We start from the raw sequence: 17930 nt of genomic DNA on the forward strand, positions 1-17930 counted from the left end.
GCAGTATTCTATGGCTCACGTGGGTTAGCCCTAATTCAGCATGAGAGGAGATAACACAGGACGTGAACACCAGGAGATGAGGGTCGTAGGGCCATCTTGAAGGCTGATTACCACATACACCAGATGAGAAGATGTTTACAAAGAGCTCAGTATATACCCACACTGCATCCATAATAAGCCCTGGTGAAGAGCAAATATAACTGCTCTTCACAAATGGGTCTCAGGAAACTAAGCCCAGAGACATTAACTGGTTCGACTAGTCAAACAGCCAATTGGTTTTGAGCCAGTAGAAGCAAGTTTTCTAACTTGCTTCTTCAGGGTTCCTCTTTCTATAGAAAAAGTGCCAATAGAGACACAGAGGTGAGGGACCACTTGCTAGAATGACGTAGTCACCAGAGTTGAAGATGAACAGATGTCTCAGAAGAAAGAATGGGGAAACTGTTAGAGGATTCTGAATGTCAGGCTGAGGAAGTCATTTTCCTTTCATGGAAAGGGCCATGGGGAGCCATTGAGGAGTTTGGAACAAGAGTAACTTAATTCAAACCCATGGGCCAAGTTCATTCTCACAGCTGCATGAGCAGCAGATTGTGGAGGTCTCTGAAGGAAGCGAGCCTTTGGACAAATGCAGGCACCAGGGATGAGGGTAGCAATAGTGGGAAAGGAGAAGGGGCTTGGCAGACACAGTGGCTAGGAATCCCATTCATGGGCCACCTGTGGATGTGGGTTAATTAAGGCCTGAGGAGGCCAGGGCACAAGGCTTAGGTGAGAGTGGCTAATTAAGCTGGCCTGTGCACGATGCCAGTGAGATCTGCCTCTCCAGCCCAACCTCCAGCCCTGAGCCTCACTTCAATCTACAGCGTGGGAGGCCTAGGGACATTCAATACAATTTGGAAGCAGGACTTTAAAACAAATAGTCTGCTTTCCTCTCATTTCCAGCTCTCCAGTGTGGAAAACTGATGCGATGAAGGACCAGACAGAATGGAATGTATGCGGTTCTGAGCTCAGCCCAAAGGGCCTAGTCTACAGAAAGTCGGCTTAACTCGGGGCTGAAGGTGTCAGGAGGGAGGGTGTCTGGGCCAGGCGGTCAGTCGGGGCCTCACCTTTCCTATCAAGTCTGTCCTGACCACTCCTTCATGCTGGTCCAGGCAGAGCTCACCTACTTTCAGCGCCCCTCCCACAGGAAGAAGTATGGCTTCTCCCCTGACCCCTAGGATGCCTCACTCAAGGCCCTGAAGACGTGAGGCCAGAAACCATATCCCTGGGCAGCGTATGCCCCCAGGGCCCAGTATGAACACAGTGATTTTGCTTTGCAAGTAAAAGTTTGACAAATAATTTTCTCTTCTGATTGCATCCGTCTTACATCCAGACATTAAGGTTTACAGTCCCAAGGGTTGCAGTCTGGCTGCCATGGACATCCATGGGTTGCCATTCATATCACAGGTAGAGTAGATTTATCACCTATTTTCCAGGATGATAAAATGCCTCATTCTAACAAAACAGTGTGACAATTTTCTAAAAGAGGGAAGATGATCTCAAGTGACTTGAGAAAAGAACATTTTGTTTTTCCAGTTGGCACAACGATTCTATATGGGCTAAAAGTGGCTCTATACATACAGAAGTTTTATTGGGCTGATAGAACTTAAAAACTGGATTGGAATGGCTTTAGACAGGGCATTCCAGCTTAACACCCACTCCTTACTTCTTTATATAAAATTATCACGTTTTATTCTTTTATTTGCCTACCTAGCCCCTGATGCCACATGAGTTTGCAGACCTGAGATGTGATACAATACTTCCATAAAGCAATCTCTTCCGTCCTTGGAAGCAGATGTTTTCAATCTTCTTTCTACAGCTTCTACCTACCCATTCTATTTCTGAGGTCCTATAGGTTCTACAGTAGAAGATTAATCTTTTTCTACAGCTGTCTTTCTTTCACCTACTTAAAGACCAACATCAGAGTCTCTCTGAGGCCCTCTTTTCCGTATTAAGCATACTGTCTTCCTTCAACTGTTTTATATGACATCGGATCCCCTCATCACTACCCGGTTGTGCTCTGTCATCCTCTTAAAGAGGGGTACCTGTTTAAGGGGAAATATATTGTAAGCATAGTCTTGCAATTACACTTGTAATTCGAAGTGTAATCCAAAAGCCAGCAACATTAAGTATTACTTGGGAGCTTGTTATAAATGCAGAACCTCAAACCCCACCTGGGATCAACTGAATCAAGATTCTCCAGGTGATCTGCATGCACAAATCACCTCAGAGAATGCATCTCCATAGCCTAAGATTACATTTCCTTTTGAAGGTAATTATGTTACATGGGTGACTCTGATTCCTGTTACCTGAAATCCTTATTTGACCACACTCACTGATAAGCCACATCTTCCCGTATCTTATCAGTTTTATTGATGCACGTAACAGTCTGATTACATTTTGGTGAGTTATACATGTGCCTACATAGACTAAGATCTTAAGGACAAAACACAGATCATGTTTACCCCTGTCTTTGATGCCAAGTCAAGGCCCCCGTACATCATAGTTGTTTGTGTAACAATTAAGAAAAAAATAAACTAACAGTAGCTGAAATGATAAAGGGAATTGAGTCATGCTGTTAAAACAACTTGTGATATGGGCTCAGTTTCAGGGACTGGGATTCTCTCACTTCTCACCTCTGCCCCCTTGGCATCAGCTCTGTACCTGGGCAGCCCCCTCCCTCGGTGTCCTCAAGATGGTGGCCAATGTTGCCCAGAGCCATAGCCTTCCTCACTCAAGGCCAGTGGGCAAAGAGTACAAAGAGTAATCTGGAAACTTCAGGGGATGGAAGCTTTTTTTTTCTTCTCTCTTTTCTTTTTTAGAAACCTCAGTAAATGTCCCTTCCAGTTTCATTAGCTTTCATGGAGTTACCCCCTCATTTCTGAGCCAATCCCTGAGGCAGGGGAAACATCCTGAGTTCAAGCCAATGAGGATCCACTCCCAGAGCTATGAGTGGCTGAAAATGGAGGAGGATCCACCAGGCAATGAGGAAAAGCTGCTGGGAGGAGTGGAGGCGTGGATGCCAGGGAGGCTGCAAACAGACATCTATTATAGTGCTCAGTAGGTCTACATTTCCATTGCCTTTGAATCTTGCAACCGTTCTCCAGGATGTCCAATGTTACAGCAGTCACCATGGGTTATGGCCAGAAAACTTTTCTATTTTTAAATGACACACAAATTATTATGCTCCATCACATTGTTTCAGTGATCGACTTTAAAGGGCCCTGGCTTACCTCCTCCTGGAATAATAAAGCAGTCACAGGAGTTCTTTGGGCCACTCCAAAAACCACTCCAGAGCGGTTTGCCACACATAATAGAGGGTGCACTTGAAAGGCAGCATCCAATGACCAGTTCTGGCTGAAAACTTTTGTGTTTTTTGAAAGTTCAATAAGCACCAGAAGTGACCACAATGTGTTTGAAACTTTATAGCATGTGTCTTCAGGAGACAAAGTGCCTAAAACTAGATGGAAAGACTTGTAATTTTTTAAATTAAAAACTGTAGACAGGAGAGGTAACAGTCAAAGTAAAATAAGCATGAATCCTACGTTTTTGTTTCAAAAATAAAAAACCGAGGTATGGGGAAAATTGTAATATGGAATTCAGAAATCTGCTTTGGCCATATGCTCTATTGCATGTTCACTGTGCCTGCTCTCCTTGGACCAAAAGGCTCTCAATGATGGGTCAAGCTTAGCTAGGAAAGACATGAGGCCGATGGGAAAAAGGTGCAGAGTGGAGAGGGAGGGACATTTTCTATCCTCACCTTGGTGATCAGAGAAGAAACTTACCACCACCAGACTCTTTGGACCACACTACTGGTCTCGGTGGTCATGTGAGAAGATGCAAGGACCATCACTACTTCTTGAAACAATCAGGCTTGGTCAGCTCCCAGGAAGGAGGTCAGGTGTATGATCTTCACAAATGGAAGGGAGACTAAATCGGTACGCAGCCTTGTCCATCCTATCTCAGAAATGGTTTGTGGGGATCCTTGTTCTACCACTTGTTCTCTCGAGGCGGGAATTAGTGCAATCACTCACTTACTCTCAGCTTTAGTGTCCTTATGTGTAAAGTGAGGGCAATGATACTGTCACAGATTAATTTGAGAAAAAAAAATAGATCATGTGACAAGTGTCTGAAAATGTCCAGGACAAAGCAACCCAACAAAGGCCATTCTTCCTACTGCCCCCTGCTCAGTCCCATTCAGTGCTCGAATTGCATAAACACCCAACTCAAGTGCTTTGGTGTGATCACAGACCTCTCATAATTCTCTCTGCCTCCTCCAGAATGCCTGTAGCTCTTAGCTTGTACAATCATATGCATGTGTTAAATCATACCTGCAGTAATTGGATTAGGAAAAAAAAATCTGAAAATCTTCCACATAGATGTAAAAACAACACAAAATGACCACAAGAACATGGCCTCATCTCTTATTGAACACACAATCTAGGGCAAGTTTAGTTTAGTAGTAGACTCCGTCACAGCTTTTAAAATAGCAACATCAAACATTTCTCCTATTAGACTGTAAGGTCCTTGAGAGTTGAGCTACTTTTATTCAAATTTATATTCTAAGGAATATATGGAGAATATCCTGTCCCTAGAAGACTGGCCAGCAAGTTAGGAGATGCTGAAAGGAAGGATAAAATGAAATACTCTGAAGGGCTTATCACCTTGAACGGCATAAAAGGCTGCTTAATTTAGCTATAAAATAAAAAGTATAGAAATCAGATCTGAGAAAGATTGGACTTGCTACCTGATGACTACAGAAGTCACAATCTTTAAAATTTCTTCAACTTCAAATCACTCTTGAGAAAGTGTCAGGGTCACCCTGGCCTTGAGACAGATTTCCTATGGGATCTAGCTTTGATTCCATGACCTCCGGCGAGTTTCTTTTTCTCTCCAAAGTACAGTTTCCTTAGCCACGCAGGATATGAAATAACAAGTTTTCTAAAATCTCTTATAGCTGTAAAATTAGGTGTCCAAAATTTAGGTATCCATACCCGTGGCAAGTCCCTGAGAAAGGCACCCTGCTAGGCACTCCAGAGAGGCGTGAAATAGAACAGACCAGACTGTTCTCAGTAGGTTCGTGGCTTCTTAAGTAATGAAACAGGAGGACACAAGTAACTGTGATTCGAGGCAGGATGGGACAATGGCCATCCAGGAGGTACTCATGTGCAACTTGCACTGTATACATGAGGACTGGCTTTGCGGAGGGATGGCCTTCATTCCTGTTTTGATGCAGCAAATACGAAGCACCGACTATGCCAGGCTTTGTGCCTTAGTACAAAAAACACAACACAACTGTAACCAAGGGAAACAGAGCCTGCCCTCATGGTGCCTGAAGGGTGGCTGACAGAAGATGGACGTTCGGGGGGGGGGGGGGGATTCCAGGCAGAGGGACCCGAGCATTGACAGGAAGGCAGAGCATCATAAAGCACACAGGAGTGAGGCCAGGGCCCAGAGGTACGCAGTGCACAGGAGATCAGGATGAGAAAATGTAGAGAGGTTGGATGCCCCTCATGTGGACCCCTGACATGCCAGGCTACGGACTTGAATCAGTCCAACAAAATAACCTAATGACTCTAAGAGACAGAGCTTACTAAAGGTGACAGGATCCTTCATTTTGTATCCATATACACTTTGTTTACTGTAACTAAAAGGAAGACGCCTGAAAGAAAATTCTTCCAAAAAAGTAATTGAAATAAGTTTATTTGCAGAAGAAGAACATCTGAACATCAGGTACAGTCTGATCCACAATGATCCAACAACAGTCGGGACTCATTCTGGGAGTGCTCTTGGGCAGTTTGGAGGAGGAAGTCCATGTGGAGCAACAGCTGAACAGTTACCAAACTTCATAAAGCCATCCAACCTGAGTATTACACGATACATAATGACCATGACATGGTAATAAAAATACAATAGCAAATACTCACTACTTTGTGAGTTACAATTACAATATAAACAGTTTAGGCCCTTTTTAAAAAATGAAAAAAATATATCTATTACAGCTTTATTTCAAGCATTTTCAGTTGGATACAACTTTATATATTTTCACTCACAATAGACAGCAAAAGAATGCCTTCTGAAGTATCTGTTGATAAAATATATTACTTGTTTAAGTGTTTGCACTCTGAAACGCACTTTGCCAGGTAGTTCAGATAAGAGAATGAAATTGTGCAGTGCCAAATCCTAGCTGCTGATCAAGACTTGTATCGTTTTCATATTTGTCTAAAAAAAGTTCACGTCGAAGAAAAAAGAAGGGAGAATGTAAAGAGAACCAAAATTATTCTTTTTCAGTGAAGCAGTTTAATTCCAGAGAAAAGGCTTTCCATTTGAATTCTAAGCGTGTTGTCCCGAAGTTGAAGTTGATCCTTCAGGCCAAGGACCTGCGTCAGCTGTGGCGGCGGTGTACACTGAGGAAGCTGGGAGAAGGTGTTAACTGAATGCTACAGAGATGGCCACTGATAACACAGCTTTCTAGAGGCCCCTGGCCATGGGGGCGGGGGTGAAGGGCAGCCAGGAATACTGGTGCAAAGGTAGAGTGTGCTCACTGAACTGCACACATAGAGCTCCTAGGAGGGTTAACAGTTCTTGACATAGGTTCCTGATTGTAGTTTACAATATCTGCCTTCACCACCCTCTGTCATAAAAGAAAACAGAGTTATTATCAGAACATCAGAACATTTAGAAAGAGCTCGTTAAAGTATATTTTTATTTTCTAAACTATGGTGAACTCCTGATGACAGACATCATAAATGAAGCCAGAGTTGAATCCATCAGAACAAACTAATGTAGAGTTGAGATGCTGAGGAGTGAGGCTTGGGTTTGTTGTTTTTTTGGTTTTTTTTTTTGCTTTTTAAGAACAGAATAGCAATTCCTTTACTCAGTCTTTCCTGGTTTTATGACATTAACTTGAGGTTACCACAAGTCTAACACAAAATTAACAAACCAGTATGAAAAATTAAACCCTGGTTATAATTTAAAGCAAAGGAATTAGAATTAGTCATTCACATATTTTAATTCATACGCAAGACCTCATAATTTCAAAGTAAAATATGTCATCATTTATTAATATTTAAATAAACCATTATATCCAGCCATAACTTTTTTAGAATGCAGCAATTTGTGAGTAAGAAAACGTGTAAATGTTAAATAGGAGTCAAATATAAAGGAGAAATGTACTGAGCAACCCAATTTTTAAAACTTTTCCAATTTTAAAACTTTCCTCCCAAATCCCTAACTTACTTCCAAAGAGCTCACTATTGGGTTATGAATAATGACTCTAACAAAATACAGAATGAAATATTTAGAAAATTACCTCATATTCATGTTTTTAAAATAATCTAAACCAAAAGACACTTTTAACTCTTCTTTCCATCCCTGTAACCCACATTTCAAGAAATATCGTCAATGATGAATTTAGCAATGTGCCCTAAGTAATAATTTAAATTAAAACAGCTCTTTCACTGTTCTCAACTCTATTACTAAGTCTGCACACACACAAGCAGACAAAGAAAGGTAATTCAAGGCAAATTTTAAAAATACTCTTTCAATTACCATGCTATTTCAGGAAAAATGGGAAGGACTGAATAATGAAATAACCGTCTCAACTCTCCACTTCACTGCACATGTGATAAACACAACCATAAAGACAAATATGTTTGAAAGCAACTGAAATGTTATTTTAATTTGTTCCAATTCCTCGTTTGTCAGTCTCCTGGCACAGAATCAATTTTTCAAAGTTCTAAAACAGGACTTACAATTAACAATATTAATTCCCAATAATGTACAATAATCATTTGAATTTCTCTACTCATAAGGAATAAAGAGCAAGACAGCATCCACTAATTCTCCCACCCTCCTCCCCCAAATTATAACCAATTTACCCATTAATACCTGCACTACTGTACTGAACAGATTCTACTCTGAGCAGAGTTGGTATGTTGATTATCTTCTTCCGGGTACTTCACTATTTCTGCCCTGACAATATGCTGCCAATTCCGTACAACACAAGCAAGAGGAGGAAAAAGGGGGGGCGGTGTGGGGGGGGGAGAAAGAAAAAATTGAAAGTATGTTCAATGACTGAAAATAGAAGGGAACGCCAAAGCAGAAATACAAATTTAAACATGTCACAGAAGAAACAGTAGAATATATGCATATAAAAGAAAAGAAAATGAATGAACATCCATGAAACATTATTCTTTGCAACTCTATTTAATTACTGAAATAGCCTTGTCTACTGAACCTCCTCGACAAGTTGGGAGTTCTACTTTTAGTATCACAATGATACATAACATCTATAACACCCAGAACTATAAAGGACAACAGAGAATTACAAGGCTTTTCCATACTAAAGTGTGGTAAAAGTATTTAATTCTATCTCTTCCACAAATATTACTGAAGATCTCTCTACACTACGTGCCAGTCATTTAATACTGGGAATGCACAGGTAAATGACACAGGCTCTGTCCACAAGGTGTTCTGGACTAAATGCTGAGAGAAACATGTACACAGCTAATTGCCATAGGAGATAAGTGCTTTGCTAGTTGACTTTAAATACATTGTGGGGTTGACCACAGGGGAAAGGGTAATTAATTTTCTCTGAAGGTAGGGAGTGGATGCATAAATCTGAGGAAGCCATGTGCCACTTACAATCTCTACACTTAATAATAAATATTACTTGTCAGAGACTTCTTTTTGATGCTCATTCCCTTGTCCCACACAGCCCTAACCTCCATGCTTCCAAATTCTATATAGAAATAAACAAGTTCAAAATATACTTTTCTATCATTTAAAAAAAGTCCTGACATACAATATATAAGCATGATAGCTACTGTTTCAAATATCTAAGAGTTTTGCTAAACAAAAAATCAAAACTACCTTGTTAGGTTTTTGATTGCAATAACCCTCAGGATGAAGAGCACGTATGACAAGTATGTATGATAGAGATAAGACGCTTCCCTCAAATTTTTTAGACTTGAATTTAGCCTCACCTTTTTTATGCTTTCAAATATTTCAGAAAATCTTTCTTCATATTAGTATCTATTAGTTAACACATATAGAAAAACATGTTAATATAGGCAGTTGTTTGTGATAATATTTATAAAGATTGAATAAACAACTCAGAGTAAATGAAGAGGATGCTATGGTATATTAGCCTTGAATAGGCTCTGCTCCAATTCTCTAGCAAGCAGCATTAACTTCTGGACAAGACTCATGATTTACTAGGCATTCAGCCTGATGCTATCAACAGAAGCATTACCAACTGCCACATGAGGCATTAATGTGGAACACCATTATCTGACCTCCCCAAACCTAACTGTTTCATGCCAAACTATGGGTTACAATAAAGAAAAGGGATTTTCATAATCAGTAAGCAACTCATTAATCCTCCACAATGTTGGTTTAAACCCTATCCTATAAACACAACCAGGTTACTGACCTGTGGTCAAGACATTTTGGTTGAAGTATTGACTAACATAAATGACTTGGATTTTCACCATTAATTTTCATCAAATTAATGAAGAACTAGCAAGGCAACATCTTTCTTGGAAGCCTTGGCTGTCTGACATAAAGATCTGTACAAAGTTTCTCAAATGGAAGCCAGACTAAGGCTTTGCAGATTCAAAACTCTACTTTCTATGAGGAGAAAAACGTTGATATCCATGCCATGAACTTCATGGTAGGTGACTTCATAGTAGTTAGCTTGTTTACAAGCCATTCATTGATGTTTTCAGAGAAAATGTTACCTACAAAACACCAACTTTTAGTTGTGTAGCCGCAAAGTACACTCTGCTATTATTCTCTGCTATTAGTTAATGGAGTGAAAATAAAGAAGTGGCCCTAAGAGGAAAGAAACCGTTGTGGCTGAAAACCAGCCTAACCCATATTTTGTCAGAGTATTTACTTGTGCGTGGATATTGGAAATGGAAGTGGCAGCTATGCAGAGGATAAGTAAGAAAGCAAGTTAGGAGCTGGGGCAGTAGGTATAAAGAGTAGAGATGGGGATCCCTGGGTGGCGCAGCGGTTTGGCGCCTGCCTTTGGCCCAGGGCGCGATCCTGGAGACCCAGTATTGAATCCCACATCGGGCTCCCGGTGCATGGAGCCTGCTTCTCCCTCTGCCTGTGTCTCTGCGCCTCTCTCTCTCTCTCTCTCTCTCTCTCTCTGACTATCATAAATAAATAAAAATTTTAAAAAAATTTAAAAAAAAGAGTAGAGATGGACTCTTGGGAGGACAGTAAAGATAAATTAGGACAATTCTGCAACTGTGTCTTAATCCAGATAGTAGTAACATATATACCACTGCAAAAGCTGTAGTTTGTCACGTTTAGGATATGCAGTAAACATACCTTGAAGGCTTAAACATTTGTCACTATCACTCATTCAAAGCTAATCACTATTCTAGATATTGAAGAAACTCAGATAAATAATATATAGTCTCTGTTTCTAAAATGCATAAGAGTCTAGCATGGAACACAGAGACATAAACTATTAAAGAATATTATGATATAAATTCAAAGTGCAACAAAATTACAGATTACCATTGAAAGCATGGTTATAGCATTATTAAAAGCATAGAACTTTGCACACAGTAGGAACTTCCACTACTTTTATTTTCCTTCCATATAATTTGCCCTTAGATGCTACCAGTAACTTTCATAACTTTGGGTGCAAATTACTTTACCACTTTGGTGTTCACAATCTCCTAATCCATAAAACAGATCTACATGGTTTCTTAAGTCCCACCTTAAGACCTTGAAACTATATGAAAAAATAACTCTTTTAAAAGGTGAGGAGAAAAAGAAATATTTGGGATATGATACGGAAATCCACTCAATGTTCAGTATCTGAGGATTAGAATAGTATGTACAAAGTGAGTAAATATGTCCTGCAAGAAAGGCAAGTGATGTTTAGGGTAAGAAAGGAATCCCAGTGCCGTTTTTGTAAACAAATTGGAAAAAATGATAAAGATTAACATCTAAGTAAGAAAAATCTAAGTTCCTGTGATGCCTAAGTGGCTCAGCAGTTGAGCATCTGCCTTTGCCTCAGGGCGTGATCCCGGTTTCAGGATCGAGTCCTGCATCGGGATCCTTGCAATGAAGCCTGCTTCTCCCTCTGCCTGTGTCTCTGCCTCTCTCTGTGTATCTCTTATGAATAAATAAAATCTTTAAAAAAAAACAGAAAAAAGAAAAATATAAGTTCCTTTTGGCTTCTGAAGGAAGGTCAATATTCAGATAAAGCTGAGGAGAGGGCCCCTAAAACCAGGGGTTAAATGGGTGCTCGAGTTGTACAGTTATGTATATGCCTACTACATGCCAGGCCCTGTACTGGATACGTTCATATATAGTATGAAAATATTCAGAGAGGACATAGAGAATATATATATATATATATATATATATATATATATATATATATGCACACACACGTATATTAGCAAGTTTAGTATCTCACACAAGTGAGAAATTTTTGTTTTAAGGAAACTAATGCTTACCAAGTTCAAACAGAAATTCATGTTTATTAACTGGCAAGTGAAAATGTCAAGGCTTAAAGAATGTATTAAGTACTCTTAACACCAAGTATATAAGGAAAAACTCCTTGCAATTCAGACTGAAAGAGAGAAGACACAGGAGTATGCATTTTCTACTTGGATTATCTGATGCATTACCGAAAGGCTGAACGCTGCACCTTTGAGAGAACAGTAATTGGAAATTCAATTTTTGTCCCTAAAGGTTTGACTACTCTGTAAACAAACAAACAAACAAAAAGGGGAGTGAGAACATTTGTTAACAATTACTCCCAACTTTTACATTATCTTAGAGGAGAACAGTTGGGGGAGAAAAGAGAACAAATAAATGATACAAATGCCAACTATTGCTTAAATCAGGGACTGTGGACAAGTCATCTTAAATGGACATAAGTGTTTAAAAATTTTTTTTATTATTTATTCATGATAGTCATAGAGAGAGGAGAGAGAAGCAGAGACACAGGCAGAGGGAGAAGCGGGCTCCATGCCAGGAGCCCGACATGGGACTCGATCCCGGGACTCCGGGATCGTGCCCTGGGCCAAAGGCAGGCGCTAAACCGCTGAGCCACCCAGGGATCCCCAAGACATAAGTGTTTAAATAGCTGTCTGCCCCTACTTGTTCTGGTAGCTCCTTGAGAACAAGGACTTTCACATATTCCTTTCGGTACCCCCAAATTCTACTGTGGTCCCTGCTAAGAAGTAGATCACCAAACAATGTCTGCTGTATTAATAAACTGTGTTCCCTTTCTTTCCTCCCTTTTCCCCTTCTTCCCTTCTTGTAAAGCTTACAAAAAAGTGCTAGAAATTCATTTTATAGAACTCCCTAAAAGGAACAAACTAGGTTAGAACTAAATAGTGGAATCTCTTTAAATAATCACTGAATGGAACCAAGACTATAACCTGATTATAAATAACTATGTCACAAACTGAATTACTATGGAGTCAATTTCCATGTGACTGGTGAATCTACCAAATAGCTCCTTCTCCATAAAATAATACCACTTTCAAATGTTATACCAAATTCCCTCAGGAATCTTTCAAAAAAACACAGAACATAAGTGTGCATTCTCTTTCCCTCTTTGCCTTGCCTCCCTTCTCCACCTTTTTCTCTCTCCTCCTCCTTTCTCACTCACCAGTTAGAATAGCCAACATCAAGAAGAAAGAGATAAATGTTGGCGAGGATGTGGAGAAAAGGGATCTCTTGCACTACTGGTGGGAATGTACACTGGTACAGCCACTAGGGAAAACAGTGTGGAGGTTCCCCCCAAATTAAAAAGAGAACTACCATATGATCCTACAATTCTACTTCTGGGTAAAAAAAAAGTAAGCGAAAACACTAATTTGAAAAGATATATGCACCCCCCCATGTTCATTGCAATATTATTTGTAATAGCCCAAGATATACAAACAACCTCAGTGTCCATCAATAGATGAATGGATAGAAAAAATGTAGTACATATACGGGGCACCTGGATGGTTCAGTCTGTTGAGCATACAACTCTCAGTTTCAGCGCAGGTGGTGATCTCACAGGTTGTGATCTAATGGATCATGGGATCGAGGCCCATGTCAGGGTCTGCGCTCAGTATGGAGTCTGCGTAAGACTCTCTCCTCCCTCTATGTTTACCCACCTCCCCACATGCACACTTGTGTACTTTCTCTAAAATGAATACATAAGTCTTTTTTAAAAAATGTAGTACATATACATACAATGGAGTATTATTCAGCCATGAGTAAGGAAGACATTCTGTCATTTGTGACAACATGGATGGACCTTGAGCATGTTATGCTAAGTGACAGATGTCAGACAAAGGCAAGCACTGTATGATATCACTTATCAGTGGAATTTTAAAAAGTTAAACTTATGAAAACAGAGAATAAAATGGTAGTGGCCAGGGATCGGGGATGGGGAGGACCAAAGATGTTGTTTAATTTACAAATAGTAAATATGCCCTAGACATATAATGCACAGTACAGAGAAGATAGACAACAATATTGTATTATAATCATCAAACGTGTTAAGATGCTAGAACTTAATTATTCCACCTGCTAAAGAGAAAGGATAATTACGTATTATGATAAAGGTGCTAATTATCAAATTACAATATATAAATGTACCAAATTAACACGTTGTAGACCTTAAGTTTATCCACTGTTATATGTCAAATACATTTCAATTAAAAAAAAAAGAAGTAACTGTGCTCAACACAGCTTGTTGACTTGCATGTAGGGTCTTAGAGACTTCTTCAAAAACTGAGCTTTCAAAAACATTTCCACTGAGAAAATGTTAATTGTGAAATCAATAATCTAATTAGCAAAGGCATCAAATTCATCAGATTCAAGAAAGAAGAATGAGGCCTCCCTACACAAAGGATTCTTACGAACATAACAAAAGAGGGCTCTAGTAACTTGAATTCCTCTTCAAAAGAATGAATTCAAAGTAAATTCCACCAACAAACTGAAGATTGCTTTGTCACTGCATAATAAACAAGATGGGATGTGCTTGAAAGGTACAGTGTACAGAAAGGGTAGAGAGCTATGCAGTGAACATATCTGATACCTCTTTAGTTAAAATATGCGAAATATTAAGTCCATCTCTAAAATCAAGATAGTAGCTTTCTGGCTCTCATGACTAAGAGTGTGCCAAGAACATTAATAAAGCCTCCCTACAATTTTGCCTTTCAAAAGTATCCAGGGTTAGCCCATCTCTCTGGAGCTATTCCTTAATCACTGTGGGAATGAGGGAGTACATAGAATTCTCTCCCTGAGACATCCTAGCACACCTTCACCTCTAGGGAGGGCCCACCAATAACGAGAGCTCCCCTTTCTCCATTCCATTAGGAGAGAAATCTCAAAGTAATCTGGGATTTCTCTCCTTTATCCAGTCATTCCACAAACCTTGATTCTGCTCTGCTACAGCCATTGTTTCTCTCCCGCCTTGATTCTGCTCCTTATCACATGAAATCAGTAGTTTCCTTCCTCTAATCTTTCCCAACCACACACACACCCTGCCACTTGATTAACCTTACCTAAAAACTGCCTTCCTTTATTTCTCTGCTTTAAAAACTATTTCCCATTATCAACATGTTACATAAAATTTATCAACTTGGCATTCATAAGTCTCCATAATCATTTCTCAATCCCTTCACACTACAACGCAGTGGTCATTTATTTTAAGCAAACAGCTCTTCTGCTTTCAAAATATAACCTAAGCTTTTTTAGCTTGTTCAGGTCAGTTTCTCTTCCTCCCACTTCAAACTGCTCAGTAAATCTTCCCCCAATAGAGCAGAGTGGGAACAGTAGGGGCAGTGCTGTCAAACAAGCCTGAGTTCAAATCCTACCTCCACCACTGGCTAACCACAGGTCAGTGGATCAAGTTACTTAATCTCCCAACAGTTTCCATTTCCTGCCCATAAAATGATGAATTACCACCTGCCCCACAGAGTTATGAAGAAAGTGAAGTGAGATAACACAGTGCCTGGCACATAATATTTTCTTCACCTAAGGCAGGCACTATGCATCTTAAACTCCTTTAAATCTTCTTTAGACCCATACACCATACATATGTATGATCAATAAACCGCTTATGATTAGTTTGGTACTAACTCATGAACTCTCTAATTAACCAGAGACAAACATCATTTAGAAAGAGAAGCTAAACAGCAGTGGAATCACTTGACCTCTGGAGTCTGCCAAGTTCTGTGCAGTCAAGCAAATCACGATGATTTTTCTTTTTGTAGCTTTCCTCCTAGGCCAAATCCAAGCGCAGTTATCTTTGAACAACATAGGTTTGAAATGTACCAGAGTCCATTTATGTGTGGATTTTTTAAATAAATACCATACTATAAATGTATTTCCTCTTATGATTTTTATAATTTATTTTTATATTGGAGTTCAATTTGCCAACATATAGCATAACACCCAGTGCTCATCCCATCAAGTGCCCTCCTCAGTGCCCCTCACCCAGTCACCCCCACCCCCCGCCCACCTCCCTTTCCACCACCCCTTGTTCGTTTCCCAGAGTTAGGAGTCTTTTATGTTCTGTCTCCCTCTCTGATATTTCCCACTCATTTTTTTCCTTTCCCCTTTATTCCCTTTCACAATTTTTTATATTCCCCATATGAATGAGACCATAGAATGATTGTCCTTACCCGATTGACTTATTTCACTCAGCATAATACCCTCCAGTTCCATCCACGTCGAAGCAGATGGTGGGTATTTGTCATTTCTAATGGCTGAGTAATATTCCATTGTATACATAAACCACATCTTCTTTATTCATTCATCTTTCGATGGACACCGAGGCTCCTTTCACAGTTTGGCTATTGTGGACATTGCTGCTAGAAACATTGGGGTGCAGGTGTCCCGGCATTTCATTGCATCTGTATCTTTGGGGTAAATCCCCAACAGTGCAATTGCTGGGTCGTAGGGCAGGTCTATTTTTAAGTCTTTGAGGAACCTCCACACAGTTTTCCAGAGTGGCTGCACCAGTTCACATTCCCACCAACAGTGCAGGAGGGTTACCCTTTCTCCACATCCTCTCCAACATTTGTGGTTTCCTGCCTTGTTAATTTTCCCCATTCTCACTGGTGTGAGGTAGTATCTCATTGTGGTTTTGATTTGTATTTCCCTGATCGCCAGTGGTGTGGAGCATTTTCTCATGTGCATGTTGGCCATGTCTGTGTCTTCCTCTGTGAGATTTCTCTTCATGTCTTTTGCCCATTTTATGATTGGATTGTTTGTTTCTTTGCTGTTGAGTTTAATAAGTTCTTAACAGATCTTGGATACTAGTCCTTTATCTGATACGTCATTTGCAAATATCTTCTCCCTTTCTGTAGGTTGTCTTTGAGTTTTGTTGACGGTATCTTTTGCTTTGCAAAAGCTTCTTATCTTGATGAAGCCCCAATAGTTCATTTTTGCTTTTGTTTCTCTTGCCTTCATGGATGAATCTTGCAAGAAGTTACTGTGGCCAAGTTCAAAAAGGGTGTTGCCTGTGTTCTCCTCTAGGATTTTGATGGAATCTTGTCTCACATTTAGATCTTTCATCGATTTTGAGTTTATCTTTGTGTCTGGTGCAAGAGAGTGGTCTAGTTTCATTCTTCTGCATGTGGATGTCCAATTTTCCCAGCACCATTTATTGAAGAGACTGTCTTTTTCCCAGTGGATCGTCTTTCCTCCTTTGTCGAATATTAGTTGACCATAAAGTTGAGGGTCCACTTCTGGATTTTCTATTCTGTTCTGTTGATCTATGTGTCTGTTTTTATGCCAGTACCACACTGTCTTGATGACCACAGCTTTGTAGTACCACCTGAAATCTGGCATTGTGATGCCCCCAGCTATGGTTTTCTTTTTTAATACTCCCCTGGCTTTGCGGGGCCTTTTCTGATTCCACACAAATCTTAAGATGATTTGTTCCAACTCTCTGAAGAAAGTCCATGGTATTTTGATAGGGATTGCATTAAACGTGTAAATTGCCCTGGGTAACATTGACATTTTCACAATATTAATTCTTCCAATCCCTGAGCATGGAATATTTTTCTATCTCTTTGTGTCTTCCTCAATTTCTTTCAGAAGTGTTCTGTAGTTTTTAGGGGATAGATCCTTTACCTCTTTGGTTAGGTTTATTCTTAGGTATCTTATGCTTTTGGGTGCAATTGTAAATGGGATTGACTCCTTAATTTCTCTTTTGTCAGTCTCATTGTTAGTGTATAGAAATGCCACTGACTTCTGGGCATTGATTTGTATCCTGCCACACTGCCAAATTGCTGTATGAGTTCTAGCAATCTTGGGGTGGAGGTTTTGGGTTTTCTAGGTAGAGTATCATGTCATCTGCGAAGAGGGAGAGTTGACTTCTTCTTTGCCAATTTGAATGCCTTTTATTTATTTTTGTTGCCTGATTACTGAGGCTAGGACTTCTAGTACTATATTGAATAGCAGTGGTGCAAGTGGACATCCCTGTCTTGTTCCTGATCTTAGGGGAAAGGCTCCCAGTGTTTCCCCATTGAGAATGCTATTTGCTGTGGGCTTTTCGTAGATGGCTTTTAAGATGTTGAGGAATGTTCCCTCTATCCCTACATTCTGAAGAGTTTTGATCAGGAATCGATGCTGCATTTTGTCAAATGCTTTCTCTGCATCTATTGAGAGGATCATATGGTTCTTGTTTTTCTCTTGCTGATATGATCAATCATGATACCTATTCAGTCCCTGTTTTTGTGGATTGTTCCCTTGGACTTCCTCCTTCTATTACAGAATCCCCCTTATATTTCTTGAAGAGCTGGCTTTGTGGTCACATATTCTTTCAGTTTCTGTCTATCTTGGAAGCTCTTTATCTCTCCTTCTATTCTGAATGAGAGCCTAGCTGGATAAAGGATTCTTGG

General features: G+C 39.9%; 1 protein-coding gene across 3 annotated transcripts in view; it reads right to left on the reverse strand.

The window, feature by feature from the left end:
• Positions 1-5715: 5715 nt before the first annotated feature.
• Positions 5716-17930, reverse strand: part of RAB28 (RAB28, member RAS oncogene family) — a 103261-nt gene continuing 91046 nt past the window's right edge. Inside the window, exons 7-8 of one of the 3 annotated variants that reach the window (XM_055326421.1) lie at positions 7924-8018; positions 5716-6667 (exon numbers count right to left, since the gene is read on the reverse strand). In XM_055326421.1, the coding sequence (XP_055182396.1) occupies positions 7929-8018 (90 nt within the window). In that variant the 3' untranslated portion in view covers positions 5716-6667; positions 7924-7928. The remainder of the gene's footprint in view (positions 6668-7923; positions 8019-17930) is intronic. The other 2 variants (XM_055326422.1, XM_055326420.1) reach the window with 2 other exon arrangements.

This window comes from Nyctereutes procyonoides, unplaced genomic scaffold, assembly GCF_905146905.1.
Source record: "Nyctereutes procyonoides isolate TBG_1078 unplaced genomic scaffold, NYPRO_anot_genome, whole genome shotgun sequence".
Taxonomy (NCBI): Eukaryota; Metazoa; Chordata; class Mammalia; order Carnivora; family Canidae; genus Nyctereutes; species Nyctereutes procyonoides.